Raw genomic sequence first — 15760 nt, forward strand, 5'->3', positions numbered from 1 at the left:
TTTTAACACCAATCCAATATTCTAGATCCATACCTTTTAGCTTCTAAAGATACTTCAAATTTCCAGGTAATGTATCATTATTTATTTGTTAAGAGGCAGTAAATTATGGTGACAAGAGACAGTTGGAAGACAGTAAGTGTGGATTCCAATCTAACTTTTGGCTCTGTGCTTAAATGGCTATCTGCAAGTACTACCCAACTTCCTCTAAGAGTCGATGACTTCATCTATAGATCTAAGAGACTTGAACTGGATTCCCTCTATTCCTTCTATCTGTAATGTTCAATGATTCTGTTTAATCTTTTTCTGAAGTCACTTTTGTCCTCCAGAGCTTCCTCATGGCATTTTTCACCTCAGCATTTCTGAGGGTGTAGATTAAGGGATTTAACATAGGGACCACCATTGTATAAAAGACAGCAACAGCTTTATCAACAGGCAGTGTGGTTACTGGACGCAAGTACACAAATATGCAGGGCACAAAAAATAAGATGACTACAGTGATGTGAGAGATACAGGTGGAGAGGGCTTTGCGCCTCCCCTCCAAGCTATAGTTCTTTAGGGAGTGCAAGATGACCACATAGGAGACCATCAAAAGGAGGAAGTTTAATAAACAGATGAACCCACTGTTGGCAGCAACAAAGAGACCAAGGGAGTGAGTGTCCATGCAGACGAGTTTCAACAAAGGGTACAAGTCACACATGAAATGATCAATCATATTGGGGCCACAGAAGGGCAGCCATACTACGAAGAGGATCTGAATGGTCGCATGGAGAAATCCTCCAGCCCAGGCCACTCCCAACAGAAGAAAGCACAGCCTGTGGCTCATGGTGGTGGTATAGTGCAGAGGTTTGCAAATGGCAACATAGCGGTCATAGGCCATCACCGTCAGCAGAATGATCTCAGTAGCACCAAAAATGTGTTCTGCATAGACTTGAGCCATGCAACTATTGAAAGAGATTACCTTCTTATCGTGAAGGGAGTCCACGATCATCTTAGGAGCTGAAGAAGAAGAATAGATTATGTCTATCCAGGAAAGGTGGGTCAGGAAGAAGTACATGGGAGAGTTCAGAGCCTGACTGGTAGTAATGGTAACCACAATGAGCAGGTTGCCTGAGAGTGTTACCAGGTATAAAACCAAAAATAACAGAAACACTACTTTCTGCATTTGGGGATTCTGTGTAAGACCTGTTAAAATGAATTCAGTCACATTCCTTTTATTCTCCATCTATATAGTATGTGTGATAAAAAGGAAGAAATGCTTTACCTTTAAAAAAAGAAAGAAGAAAAGGGAACTTAAACCACTGATGCTGATATCCAATATGCCAAGTCTAAATAATCAACCAGATAAGGTTAATGCAAAGTCTATTCCCATTTACTCGATGAAGAATACACATATCATTTGATTAAATTTCCAAATAGTATTTAAAACTAAACTTTGCCATTATTCATTCTCACTTTTTGCTTGTCCTTGGATTCTTTTATTCCCTGTATCTTAATGTATTCCTAAAGGACAGAGTGAAGGGTAAGACAAACTGTCCATATTACACACGGACAAGATACACAATGAGGTATATGGGAAGGAAATCTTTTTCAGATGATCCCACAAGTGCTTCCCACAACTGAGAAGCTAGCCTTAGAGTCTAAGCCTCAGGATAGCAGCCTCCCTTCTGGATAACCCACTGCATCAGAGAATCCTTCCAGGGGCTGGAACCCTAGAGAAGAAAGTTGAGTGCACTTCTAATTGCCAACTCTTCTCTAGAGGAGAGAGCCCTTGAGAGAACCAGCAACTGACTACTAATATGTTTTTACAACTTCTGAAAGATCTGTGCCAAAGGTTAGATTTCATTATTGAAATCAGACATAAACTTGACTCATTCATCATCATGATTTCATTTATTACTTCAGTTTCTTACAAACCTTGAAGTACTTAGGGCATATTTTAAAACACTTCCCTTCTACAGTTTTCATCTGCCTCCTTTTGTCCCACATCACAGAGAAGCAGCTTGGTCTTATGTCAAAAGTGATGTCTTTGATGCCTTCTGTTAATTGAGAGACTCAAGCACAAAATCAGTTCTTTTTCTGCCCTAGTTCAAAGACCATCAGTGTGCCTATTACCGCTCAAATTTTCTAATACCAATATTCTTAAAGAAATGAGAAGCAGAGAAAATGTTGATCTAGCAGAATGATGTTGGTCTTTCATAAAAGTGCCCACAAATTAGAAAGCCAGAGAAACCTCCATGATTGTTTAAATTTCATATGTTCAAATACTTTGAAATGCAAAGTTTTATTATAACTCTGCTTTCACCCTTCTTCGTAACATGCAGAGATTTATTGTCACACCATGTAGTTCCTGTAGTGATATGTTTTGTGGAGTGTTTGCTCTGTACTAGGCACTATGCTAAGTACTTTACATGCATTATTTCCCTTAATCTTCACAACAGTGCTTTGTGATTGGTACACAGTTATCTATATTTTAAAGAAAAGCAAACTGTGTGTAGGAGAAGATAAATGACTTGCCCAAAGCTATAATGATAAAAGAAAATAGAGGAACCTGTACTCAAATCCAGGATGTCTGTCTCTAGCTTGTTAATATTAGGACATCTCCAGTATAGAGCCATTTACCTCTAGGAATCAGCTGTGTCAGAATCTAGACAAGTCGCTTGAAACCTAACACCATCCTTGTGACCACAGGAAATCCATGGCAGTGCTTTTGCTAACCTGTCACATGTTAATAAGTTTGAGGATCTACTGGACAAGACCCTAGAAATCCTTCTAGGGTCTTTAAAGATATGGAAACCAAGGCCCAGAGAAGGCCACAGAAACACAGTTAATTGATTACATCAGATCACAACAAGAATACAAACCTTCCAATGCCCAACACATGGATTTTTTCCCACCGCCACACCTTGCCTTTCTTATGATGCCTTAAGATGAGCTGTATACAAGGGAAAATCACCCTACAGTGGCAAAGAAAATTGACTTTCATCTCGTATCTTTAGCAATACTTGTCTTGACTCTCTAAAAAGGGGCTAAATTCAGGGATGCAGAAATTCAGTTATATTGTTGGGACTACAATCCATAGCAGAAATAAGCTCTTACCTGTTTAGAACAGATCCAAAAAAGTTTGAATAGAGTCAGAATAAAAAGCGTCCCTGAGCCTGGAGTTTAATATATATTCCCAACCACAGCAGAAGGTACATCCTTTGCTCACAGATCTTGTATTTTAATGCATTCTTCTTACAGGTCTCAGTTCTAGGGCCAAAGATTTCCTTTGAGAAACAGAATGCAAATGTTGTCCTTCTCCTCTGTCCCATGCTAACATGTCCTTTTTTTATCATTTTTAATATCTTTTTTTTCCACATTTTTTATGGTTATTCAAGTACAGTTGTCTCCATTTCCCCACCCCACTCCACCCCCAGCCATGCCCACTTCCCACCCTTGATCCTACCCTCCTTTGGTTTTGTCCATGTGACCTTTATACATGTTCCTGGAAACCTTTCACCCTCTACCCCCCATTATCCCCTTCTACCTCCCCTCAGGTTACTGACAGTTTGTTCCTAATTTCAATGTGTCTGGTTATATTTTGCTTGCTTGTTTGTTTTGTTGATTAGGTTCCACTTATAAGTGAGCTCATATGGTATTTACCTTTCACCTCCTGGCTTACTTCACTTAGCATAATGCTCTCCAGATCCATCTATGCTGTTGCAAAGGGTGGGAGCTCCTTCTTTCTTTCTGCTGTGTAGTATTCCATCATGTAACAACAGACACATAGACCAATGGAACAGAATAGAAAGCCTTGAAATAAATCCAAGTCTCTATGGTCAATTAATATTCGACATGGGGCAGAAGCATAAAATGGAGTAAAAATAGCCTCTTCAACAAATGGTGTTGGGAGATCTGGACAGCTACATGCAAAAAAAAATGAAACTCGATCACCAGCTTACACCATGCACAAAAATAAATTCAAGGTGGATAAAAGACTTAAATATAAATCATGACACCATAAAAATCCTCAAGGAGAACATAGGCAGGAAAACCTTAGATATTCCACACAGCAATATTTTCACTGATATGTCCCCTAGAGCAAGGGACATAAAGGAAAGAATAAACAAATAGGGCTTCATCCAAATAAAAAGCTTCTGCATGGCTAAAGAAAACAGCATTAAAATTAAAAGAGAACCAACCATATGGGAAAACATATTTACAAATGATATTTTGGACAAGGGTTTGATCTCCAGAATATACAAAGAATTCACACAACTCCAATCCAGGAAGACAAAAAACCCAATTAAAAAATAGGCAAAGGAATTGAACAGACACTTCTCCAGGGAGGACAGTCAGAGCACTGTTTCGAGGAAATGACTGTACACAAGCCAGTCTCTGACTATCCAACCATCACACCACATGCCCCACCCCTGGAGGAAACCTTCAGTGGCCCACCAAGTGCCACTCTGCTGCACTACTACAGTGCCTCACAGTCCCAAGCTGAGAACGTCACTCAGGGATCCACATACTGTAAACCTGTTCCTGATTATATACACATAGTCATGTACAGTGAGAATAGCAAATATTTCTGCAAAATATCCAAAAACCTCTCAAAGTGATCCCCATCAAATGTCAGAAAGTAATGCATCAATGATTTTAGTTATAAACACCTTGGTAGAAAACAGAAATATAAAAACTGGATTAAACATAAGCAATTCTGGTTAACTTACCAGGTTGCCTCCGTAGTTAAGGAGAATGTCCAATGTATTTAGAAATAAGAAATAACTATATATAGCTGTCCAAACATCATGCTGTGTAATGGATATTCTTCAAGTCGCTACTCACTGGACACTACTACAGGAAGCAAAGAATATGAAAATCACACAAATTTATCCAAATGGATTCATCCAGCATTTTTAAAGCACAAATGCCTTAGAAATTCAAGTCAAAGGAAAAAAATGAGATGTTGAATTTGAAACCTTAAGTCCTCAGGTACTAAGGGGAACTTCTGATCTTAAGCGCCTAACTCTACAGTTACAGAACAAGACACACAAATATTTCTATCACTTAATAACCAACCCCTCTTATTCTGCTCTTAAAATAAGAAAGCACCTTCTTTTTCAGCATACTGAGAGGATGCTGACAGCATGAAAGGACCTATCTATTTATCTAAGGCTTGGCCCTCCCAGGAATTAATTATCTCCGTTTTTTTAAAGATCTTGCCTTAGGGAAGGGTCAAGTCAAGGAACATGTATAAAGGACTCAAGGACAAAGAAAACTGGGGGGTGGGAGGGGCAGGAGGATTGAATGTGGGGAGTGGGAGGTGGGTAGGGCAGGGAAGAGTAATGGGGGGGTGGGGACAACTGTAACTGAACAACAATTAAAAAAAAAAAAAGATCTTACCTTAGAAACAGGTATCTGGGAGGATTCCTCTATGAACAACACACCTTTGCCTGACTGGTCCTTTTTCCTTCACTTAAACTTATGTAGTAATAGCCTATATTGCTGGTCTAGAAGATTATGTGATAAAGCACCCTTCTTCTAAGCCCTTGGGTATCATGAACTGGGGCCTGAAGGACTCTCCATGCTGTGTAAACAAGAACGTGGGGTTTCATTCAGGTTGCACGTCCCTGAGGAAATTTCCTCACTGGCTGAGATCAGCAGAGGAGGCTGAGGTACTGAGTCAGTCTCTCAGCTGCACTACACACATACCAAGTCATACTCTGTTTGTAGGAATATTGCAACTCGACATATTTTCAGGCGGAATGATATCTAGAGTTGGGTGCCAATGGAAGGCTAGAATCCTAGTGCCAACTTATATGGTATGAAAATATAAAAAGAATTTTTATCTCTTTTGTTGCCTTTTGGGGGGAGCCTAGGAATTCCACTGGCCATCCAGTGAAAGAAGCCTTACTTAACTGAACAGACTGCCTCAGATTTTCTTCACACATAATATCCTAGAACAAAGATTTGAAAAGCCACGTATGTTCTGCCATCTTGCAAACACATGCTAAAGCAAGTACTCTGTAGCCTGAGGAGAGGCTGTGGTTTAAATAATATATCATATGAGCTGAAGCACCTGTTATATTTAAATATGTGGCTAGGCAGTGGATGGAGCTCTGGGAAAAATAGTAATAATAGTAGCTACCACTCCTGAGCATTATAACATTTAACCTACTAGTATGGAGTATTACATTGATTGATTTTATATTCTAAACCAACCTGGAATTCCTAGGATAAATCCCATTTGGTGTATAATCTTTTTTATAGGCTATTGGATTCAGTTTGCTAGTATTTTATTGAGTATTTTTGGATCTATATTCAAAAGAGTTGGTTGCAGTTTTCTTTTCTTGTGATGTCTTTATCTAATTTTGATATCAGGATAATATTGGTCTTATATAATGATTTGGAAAGTGTTCCTTTCTATTCTGTTTTTTTGGAAGAGTTTGTGAAGGATTGGTGTTAATTCTTCCTTAGAAGTTCAGTAAAATTCACTTCCAAGTGAAGTCATCTTGGCCTGTTTGTTTGGGGTGTTTTTGTGGGAAGTTGCTTTTTTTTTTTAATTGACATTACTAACTCAATCTCTTAACTTGTTGTAAATACATCAGACTATTTCATTTGCATCAGTTTCAGCATTTTATGCATTACCAAGAATTTGTCTATTTCATCTATGTTATAGAAATTGTTGGTGTACAAGTGTTCATAGTATCCCCTTATAATCTTTTTTATTTCTGTAAGGTTGGTAGTAATATCCCTGCTTTCATTCCTGATTTAATTAGTTTGAATCTTCCATCTCTTTTTTAGTCAATCTAACTAAAGTTTTATCACTTTGGTGATCTTTTCAAAAAATCCATTTTTGGTTTTGTAGTTTCCTGTTCTTCATTCTCCAATTCTTACATTTCTGTTTTAATCTTTGTTACTTTAGCCTTCTGTTTGCTTTGGTTTCATTTGTCCCACGCCCCTCCCCCCACCAGTATCTTAACAGGAAAGGTTAGATTATCAATTTGAGATCTTTCTTCTTTTGTTGACATAGGTATTTATAGCTATAAAAATCCCACAAAGCACTGATTTAGATGTACCCCATAGGCTATGGTATGTTGTGTTTTCATTTTTATTCATTTCAAAGTATTTTCTAATTTTCCTCATGATTTCCTTTTTGACGCATTGAAATGGCCCTCCTATATGGTCACCGCTGCACATGGCATCTGTCTCAGGGATGTGTCCTGCCTGCCACTCGTTAGAACCAAAGCCTCTAAATTGTACACAGCTGGTCTGAATCAGCATCTCCTCCCCCACCACCCACAATGCACGGGGCACATCATGGAATCCGTGTCTAAGGCACTGCAATAATGTAATTGTTAGAGCTCTGGCTTAGAAAGTAGGTCAGTTGGCATTTAAATCAGAACTCTACCAAATATTAGCTTTTTTGACCTTGACCAAATGATGCTCACTGTGAGCATCAATTTCCTTAAACATAAAACAGAATTATTAATTCCTCCCTCATGCAGATTATGTGAGAATTAGATAATATACCACACTTGGCAGAGTGACATAAATACAGAGCACTGATTATTTGTTAGTCCTCATTGCATCCACATTTCCTTTATCTCTTACAACTTTTCAAGGATTTTCAAATTCACAGTCAGATTTTTTTAGTAAAAAGAAGATCAAACATTCAGAGAAAGATTTCAGAATTATAATGACTTATGAATCAGTATTTAGTACTTTAAAACTTGGTCTTTCTTCTTTTTATTTGCCCAGATTCTACCAACAATATAAGTAAAGAAGATAGATGGGTGGATATATGATGATGACAGATAGATAGATGATAGATAATAGATCAATTGAGACAATTCTTGCCAAAATCCTGAACCGTTCACACCATGAGCTCTGATTGCCTATAACAGAAAATGACAACAGACAGTGAGCCTTTGCTCTATGCCAGGCACTAATCTAAGCATGTTATGTGCTTTATCTCATAGAACCACCACAGCAGTCCTGTGATAGGTACCATTACCACCCCCTTTGTGTACATGTGGGAATTCAGGTGTGAAGAGGCTGAGGAATTTGCCCAACATAATATAGACATAGAAGAGCCAGCAAAACTCTTACTCTTCAGCTTGATTCAGACGTTTATTATGAAAGAGCAGTTTCTCTAGCCTCCAGGTGTCTCCCCTCAGGGCATTAACAGGAGAATATCAGTTTTGCACTGACTTAGGGGTTTCCACGTGTTATTGTGCGCAGTCTTCCCTGTAACTGTGAGACAGGTATCACTGAGGCTGTGTTATACACTCTGCCTGGCTCATCACCCACACTCCCACAACCAGAACTCTGTGTTTTAGGTGCCAGACGCTAGAATCACTTCCTAAACAGTCACAGAGAGCTGCTGGCCCGGCCCAGCTGGCCCTCCCTCACCCCCTTGCTCACATGTCTTTTTATTATTTTCCCCTACTTTAATAATGGTGTGAGTAGACCTTTTGTTAAAAAATAATAATAAAAAACTATTTCTATAATAATGGCCATCTGTTGTACTTGTTGCAAGGATTTTTCCAGTGTATCCCGTATTTTTCTGTGGTTGAACCCATTAGTTTTGTCCTGTGTTGATACCATTGTACTTCACTTAAAATGCTCTTTCCCCATCCAGGGATTAGATAGATTTACTTCTTTGTTTTTCTGTTCTTGAACAGATCTCTATTTTAATTGAAGACTTTAATACACACGACTTGGGTATTTTCTTTATTTCTCTCTTTTTGGGTTTTGTTTGTTTGTTTGTTTTTAGTGATGGCATTAGGAGAGGACACTTTATTTGAAAGTTGCCTATTCAATTATTGAAAAATATCTTATCAACTATGCATAATATTCTTTTAAATATCATTTTTAAATAATGTCCTTCTGCTATTTGATTATATTTGCTTCTTCTTGAGCTTATCTGTGCTCATCAATTTTATTTGTATTTTTAAAATACTAAAAAACTTTTGAATTTATTTATCAAGTTCAATATTTTTCTATTGCCTGATGTACTGACGTCTGCATTCAACCTTTTTTCTTAATACAATGGGTTGTTTTTCTAACCTTTTAAGTTGAATACTTAGTTCATTTACTCCTTCTTTATTTATCTTCTTTCTTAATATTATAACAATCAAATATTTCAAGAATAATAACATGTGAGTATTTTCATTTCCATTCTTTTAGCAAGAATTTGGAGTGTGTGGAAAGCTGTATGTGTTACCTTTAGGGTAAAACTTTGGCCTGTGTGATAATTGTGTTCTTTAGATCTTCTATGGCATTCGTTCTTTGTCCTATCCTATATGTAGAAAGTTTAGGCACAGCAGACTAAGATCTCTATACAACATCATATGGTTACTCCTCAACGAAAAAAGAATGAAATAAAGTAGTCTTTCTGACTATAAAGAAGACACTCTGTCCAACAAATTGCTTCCTCCTCACCTTCAATGTAGCTGTTTGGTAAAGAGATCCCAAGAATTTTTCTAATCTCCCTTAGACTGAGTTTTGATTTGCAAAATCACCCTGAAACCTAAACATGACACAAATTCTCCAAGTAGTGAATTCTAACGTTTCAAATAAATCTGGGGATTCCGCACTGCCTCGTGCTGTCTGCTTCATCCTCTGCAGGAAGTTCTTCTTCCTTCCTGTGTGGTGCTCCCCTTAGACAACAGTGTTTAAATGTGGTATAAGCGCACAGTCTCACTGCCAGGTGTACCTCACTGGACCCTCCAACATCCACCCAGTTCGGTTTTTCTGGAATGTGACTACATCATTCCTAATTTCAAATTGAATTCACTTGATGTTCTATATTCACCCTGAAACAAATTGGAAATAGTAGGAATAAAGAACTCTGAGGTTTAGCTTCATCGGCACAAGTGACTGGGTGAGAGGCATATGAGAATACTCTTGAATTCATGCCTCTGCTCCTCTGTGGGTCCTCCCTTTACCCCTGTTTTTCTTTGGGGTAAAATACTATGGCAATTGCTGGGAGAATATCAATTCATAGACAATTACAGGAAAGGTGGCTGGAATGTCAAATCATAAAACTGTGTTATGTACACTCTTGTATGAATGAGTATGGGAGGGGAGGTAGGGGGGAGGTGGGCTGAGAGGAAGAGAGCATTATGTATTCATTATGTAACTAATAATATGGCCCAAATTTAACTTGGGTTTATCTGCCTGAGGTTTCCATCAGTCTTACAGAAAACAACCCTGACAGAAATTACTTGCTTGATCAAAATTTATCTGCCACAATTGTAACCCCTGTGCTATGCACAGATAAATCAAGTATCTAAATGCTAAAGCAGATTCACGGAGCAAAGGGACAATGTGACAGAATTCACCCTGCTTGGCCTGGCACAGAACCCACGTGTGAAAAAACTCTTGTTGGCTGTGTTCACAATCATCTACTTTCTCACTGTGGCCGGCAACCTACCCATCGTAATGACAGTCACCACCAGCGGAGCCTTGGACTCCCCCGCGTATTCTTTTTTCTTTCTTTCTTGTCCTTCGTAGATGGCTGGTACTCTTCTACCATGGCCCCCAAAGTGGTATTTGACTTACTCGCTGAAAAGAAAACTATCTCCTTCAGTGGCTGCGTGACTCAGCCCTTTGCTGGACATTTCTGTGGAGGAGTTGCAATCACCCCCTCCCAGTGGTGGCCTGCGAGCGCTACCTGGCCATCTGCAAGCCCCTACCCTACCCATCACAATGAACAGGCACGTGTGTGGCCTCCTGGTGGCCGTGGCCTGGGCTGGGGATTTCTACACACTCTGACTGAAATTCTTTTTATCACCTGACTGCCTTTATGTGGCCCTAATGTCACTGACCATTTCATCTGTGACCTTCTCCCTCTGCTAAAACTCTCCTGCCCTGACACACGCATCTTTGGACTTTTTGTTACTGCCAACAGTGGACGGAGGTGTACGTGCATTTTTTCATTCTTACCACCTCGTATGTCCTCCTCCTTTCTCCCTAAGAATGCACAGCACGGAAGGACAATGGAAGGACAACAGAAGACTCTCTCCATCTGCACTTCCCATGTTACTGTAGTTGTCTTATTTTTTGTACCCTGTATATTTGTGTACCTTCAGCCCATAATCATCTTTCCCATTGATAAAGCATAGTATGTTTTATACTATGGTAACACCCATGTTGAACCCTTTAATCTACACCCCCAGACACTCAGAGGTGAAAAACGCCATGAGGAAGCTCTGGAGTCAAAAAGTAATCTTGGCTAACAATTCAGGTGAATAGAGAAGTAACAACAAAATCTACCCATATTTTAAGAACAAGTGTGACTAATAGGAAAGATCATGGTCTTAAAGGCCAAATAATATGAGTTTAAGTAGATTTTGCCCCACTGCTTTCTCAAATCTTCAATAGTTTCTCTTTAATAAAATATTGTTATTTGATTAAATGATGACTAAGTTTCTAACAATTAGAAACTTTTTCCATTTACAAATTATTCATCAAAGGGGCACTGCAAATCAACATAAAAATGTCACATGTATGAACAATCACTGAATTCATGTATTCAGTAGAACAATAATTTAAATTAAAAAAAGAGTCAGCTGACACATAGCAAAAATTGCTCAGATACTACTACAGCCTACAGAGATACCACTGGAGCACAAGGTATGCTGGGAACTATAGTTCCTGACAGAGAAGCCCAAGGTCACTGCTACTGTCATTCACTAACCACGATCACAGGAGGGTCAAACGTCTGCCTCAGCCTCACTTCACTTCAAAATGTGTCCTAAATGCCATCCATTTACAAGTAGGGCCGGCAAAACAATGAGTTACTATCTCAGCAAGGATTCGTAATGTGGACAGTGAGCAGGCACCTGGACATTAAGAGCTAACCTATCATCAACTCCCTATTATGTGATAAAAATTCCCTTAAATATCTCTGCAGTTACAAATGGGGAGCTGGTTAGAGGGATTTGAGATCTGAGCAGAACTTGTTTCAAAAGTTCTCACCAATGGTGGATCCTGTCCAGTGCTGGTAAGGGAGAGCCCAGGGCCAGAGGCCAAAAGAACTATCTTTGGACAGAGTCTGTGATTCCTGGGGAAGAGCCCAGAAATTTGTTTCCAGGAGTGTTCTCACCCAGGGAGTCAAATATTATGTGATACTGACATGCCCCATGTGTTCAGGACTTTATATCAAGTTAGATTTCATTCTATATGAAGGCCTTTGAAAAATACATGCTTTGCCAAATTTTCCTATGAGTGAACATCTTATATATACAAGCAATGGTATGTTTAAAAATCAATTTTTCTTTTAAAGATCTAGTTGTAATTCCCAAGAAAGATGGAATGAAACAGGGTAATGTGAAAATAAGATGCTGGTGATTGTAAAGTTCACTGAGCACCTTCTTTGAATAAAGTCATGACCTAAGCACTTACTTTGTATGTCTTGAGGCAGCAAATTTCTGAGTGTAATTTCTTTCTGTCCTTGATTCATTTATAAGTTGGTTGGGCCATTGGTAATCATGACTCTGACACAAAACCAAGGGGGGATAGGATCAGGCCTTTGGGCCAGTTGATGGGTTAACTGTACTGAAAATACAGGTGCTTTTCAAATCTCAACTAAAGCGAGGATGCTTTTCTGGAAAGTCTCATGATAAAATTGTAGCAAGCTGGCAAAGAGATGGACTGTTTTTAAGTAAGCCTCACCATGATTTCACATTTCTTAGTTGACTGGAAAATTAGCTCAGTTATTATCTAACAGCGGAAATGAACAGGTATAGAACTCAAGGTCTCAGTTATATGTAGCTGTCAGTAATTAGATTTCAAAATGTGGCAAAGTGAAAGAAGACAATGTTTACTTTGCCCAAGAACTCAACAACTGTTGTTTTTGTTAAATACAGAATTTGGGGGTAAAGCCATTATTTCCCGGTGATCTGAATTTATTGGTTATTGAGGACTAATTTTGAGTACTTACTGTAGAGAAATTGCTGTGCATATTAATGTCATTTGCTTTTTTCATCCTGTAAAAAGTGGATATGATGGTGACTTACAGATTATCTGTCCAACAAAGGATAAGGTTGTTACAAATTAAGGGAACCTGCAATCTTAAAGGGTGAAGCCCGAGGAGGGATATGATAAGAGTTGGTAAAACCAGAAAAGGAATGGGCTGAACATGGATGGATGTTTCAGATTCCAGGACACTAGAATCCCTTGGAGTTTGAAATAGAAAGAGGAAGAATGAAAGTCCACTTTGCATCATTGGCCCAAAAATAAACCACTCTGTTCTAAGCATAGCAGATTTCAAACTTAGTAGAGACAGGAAAGCAAATGAAAGCAATCTCCTTATGAAAGGTTAGGGAAAGGTTGAGGTACATGTAATAATATCAGGTAAAACGTGTTGGGGATATATGTGCCAGAAGTCTGATTAAGAACTTTGCATAGATTATCCAACTTAATTTTCACAGTAACACTTTAGATATTGTTATCTTCATTTATTTTAAAGATGAGCCTCAGAGGCTGATAGAGGTTTGGTCACTTACTCACGTTGTGCCATGAGGAAGCACAGGAAATAAGAACCAAACTCAAGTTGATCTGGCTCCAGAGTCAAGATTGTACCCTCTCTGCTCCAGCATAGCAGCCACACTGCTGATGTCACAAAGGGTGACAAAAAGAAATAGAGGCCAGGCCTAGATGCACAGACTCCTATATATAGCTAAGCACGAAGTACTTTGTCTTATGCTGTATTTTGCCTCACATTTATACAACTCAATTATCACACAGACTCAGATGATACTAACATGGATTGCTATTTAAAGATTTGGACGGTGAATCACAAATAACTGATTTCGAGTTTGGGTTTAGGCACTTCAAAGCTAGATACTTGGTTAATTAGTTAACCACATCAGAGGACATTTTCATCATTTCTAAAACAGGGAAAATATTCACTCATGCCATATACATTTCATATAGTTGTTTTATAATCAAATTATGCAATTCAAGTGAAAAGACTAAGTTAACCATAAAAGTCTTTGATGATGAATGGCTAGAAAAGATGAAATAAGATATTTGGTAACAAAAAAGAAGTTTTCGTTTGTTCCACTTAACAGCAATAGTCATTTTTAGTCTCTGCTTTACCAGTCATTAGCCACCTGCAATGTCTCACTGTGTGAAGAGCTTTTTCACGGCATTTTTTACCTCTTCATTTCTCAGGGTGTAAATGAGTGGATTCAGCATAGGCGTCAGAATACCATAAAATACTGCCATGTTTTTGTCTATAGGTGAAGTAGATGACGGACGCATATAAGTAAACACACAGGGCACAAAGAACAGGGCAACAGCCGTGAAGTGGGCCCCACAGGTGGAGAGGGCTTTGCGTCTCCCCTCTTCACTGTGGGACCTCAAGGAGTGCAGGATGACAATGTACGAGGCAGCCAGAATGAGGACGTTCAACAGGCAGATCACACCACTGTTGGCAACCACCAGCAGCCCAGTGACATATGTGTTGGTGCAAGCGAGTTCCAGCAAGGGGTACAAGTCACAGACAAAGTGATTAATTATGTTGGGCCCACAGAAGGGCAACTGAAGGACCAGGAGGAGCTGAACCAATGAATGCAGGAAGCCCCCCAGCCAAGTCACCCCCACCAGCAGGACACAAAGATGCCTGGTCATGACAATCGTGTAGTGCAGGGGCTTGCAGATGGCCATGTAGCGGTCATAGGCCATCACCGTGAGCAGGATGATCTCGACGCCTCCCAGAAAATGGGCTCCAAAGAGCTGAGCCATGCAACCCTCATAAGAGATGGTTCTCCCCTCGTACAGGGAGTCGGCGATGAGCTTAGGGGCCATAGAGGAAGAATAACAGGTGTCAACAAAGGACAGGTTGGCCAGGAAAAAATACATGGGGGAAGCCAGGGTGGGACTGGAGGTGATGGTGACCACAATGAGCACATTGCCACAAACTGTGACTGCATAGATGATCAAAAAGACCACAAAAAGAACTCTCTGTATTTCTGGGTTCTGTGACAGTCCCAGCATGAAAAATTCTGTGATATTGCGTGATGTCTCCATAGTCCAAGGACACTGAGACGGCAGGTGCAGTATTGCCTAGAAAGTCAAGAGAGAAACATAATCATAGCAGAATTCCCGAAGGAAAATGGTGCAAGGTTTCTTTTATCTACACCCACTTTCCTTTGCCCCTCTTCACTCCTTGTGTTCCACAATTCCTGTACCAATTTATTGGGTTAATCACAAAAGGTCCACACATGTCTATCTGCTTGCTTGAGCATCACTAGGCACTAGATCTCAAAGTTAGGTACTACATGAAAATAATAACTTAATTATCTAAAGTTTAATTTACTTTGTTACTACTGACATCGAACATTTGGCAGACATTGGTTTCCTAATTCAACTGGAGTCCCTCTCTGACAATTTTCAGCATGGTTCCACATAGACACAATGGCCCTTGAGAAAATCATGAATATTTCAGGTCTCCTGAAACCTCTGTGTGTACAGTCTATACATTAAATATTCCTTCTCAGACTGTGCAGTGAGGCTTGCTATACTTTCTGTTGCAGATGTTTCTGATAGTAACACAAACTGATGTTAAACCAAAGAAAGCAGGAGTGGAAGAAACCGGCTAAGCTGCAGCTGGAGACTTCCCAACTTCTCCATTTCTCCCTGCCTATTTACTCCCACTCCATGCCCAGGCCATGGGCAAGCTCATGTCTTGGAAGCCAACTTAAATTACTCCTGCCCCTTGCTTTATATATTTTACTATTCTGTGTTTTGCTTTGCTTGGGCT

At 39.4% G+C, this 15760-nt stretch overlaps 2 protein-coding genes and 1 pseudogene across 4 annotated transcripts; 1 reads left to right on the forward strand and 2 right to left on the reverse strand.

Moving 5' to 3' along the window:
- Positions 1-104: 104 nt before the first annotated feature.
- Positions 105-5455, reverse strand: LOC112302665 (olfactory receptor 4C12). Of its 3 annotated transcripts, none has more exons than XM_053924683.1 (5): positions 5386-5455; positions 4713-4836; positions 3643-3732; positions 3097-3266; positions 105-1261 (listed from the first exon to the last, which is right to left on the reverse strand). In XM_053924683.1, the coding sequence occupies exon 5, from the start codon at positions 1220-1222 to the stop codon at positions 293-295; it is 930 nt and encodes a 309-aa protein (XP_053780658.1). In that variant the 5' UTR covers positions 1223-1261; positions 3097-3266; positions 3643-3732; positions 4713-4836; positions 5386-5455; the 3' UTR covers positions 105-292. The 3 variants fall into 3 exon arrangements, with proteins under 3 accessions (XP_053780658.1, XP_053780657.1, XP_045049544.2); XM_053924682.1 differs by lacking the exon at positions 5386-5455 and adding an exon at positions 5095-5110; XM_045193609.2 differs by lacking the exons at positions 4713-4836; positions 5386-5455 and having other exon boundaries at positions 3643-3787.
- Positions 4356-11244, forward strand: LOC139440899 (olfactory receptor 4C5-like; annotated as a pseudogene).
- A 2849-nt stretch (positions 11245-14093) lies between these two features.
- On the reverse strand, positions 14094-15122 carry OR4C3 (olfactory receptor family 4 subfamily C member 3). Its single transcript, XM_024558253.3, has one exon. The coding sequence runs from the start codon at positions 15025-15027 to the stop codon at positions 14119-14121; it is 909 nt and encodes a 302-aa protein (XP_024414021.2). The 5' UTR covers positions 15028-15122; the 3' UTR covers positions 14094-14118.
- Positions 15123-15760: the final 638 nt, after the last annotated feature.

This window comes from Desmodus rotundus, chromosome 5, assembly GCF_022682495.2.
Source record: "Desmodus rotundus isolate HL8 chromosome 5, HLdesRot8A.1, whole genome shotgun sequence".
NCBI classification, from domain to species: Eukaryota; Metazoa; Chordata; class Mammalia; order Chiroptera; family Phyllostomidae; genus Desmodus; species Desmodus rotundus.

Bases quoted from the DNA above. Each gene is read 5' to 3' on its own strand.
- LOC112302665 (XM_053924683.1), bottom strand. From the start codon at position 1,222: ATGGAGAATAAAAGGAATGTGACTGAATTCATTTTAACAGGTCTTACA.
- OR4C3 (XM_024558253.3), bottom strand. From the start codon at position 15,027: ATGGAGACATCACGCAATATCACAGAATTTTTCATGCTGGGACTGTCA.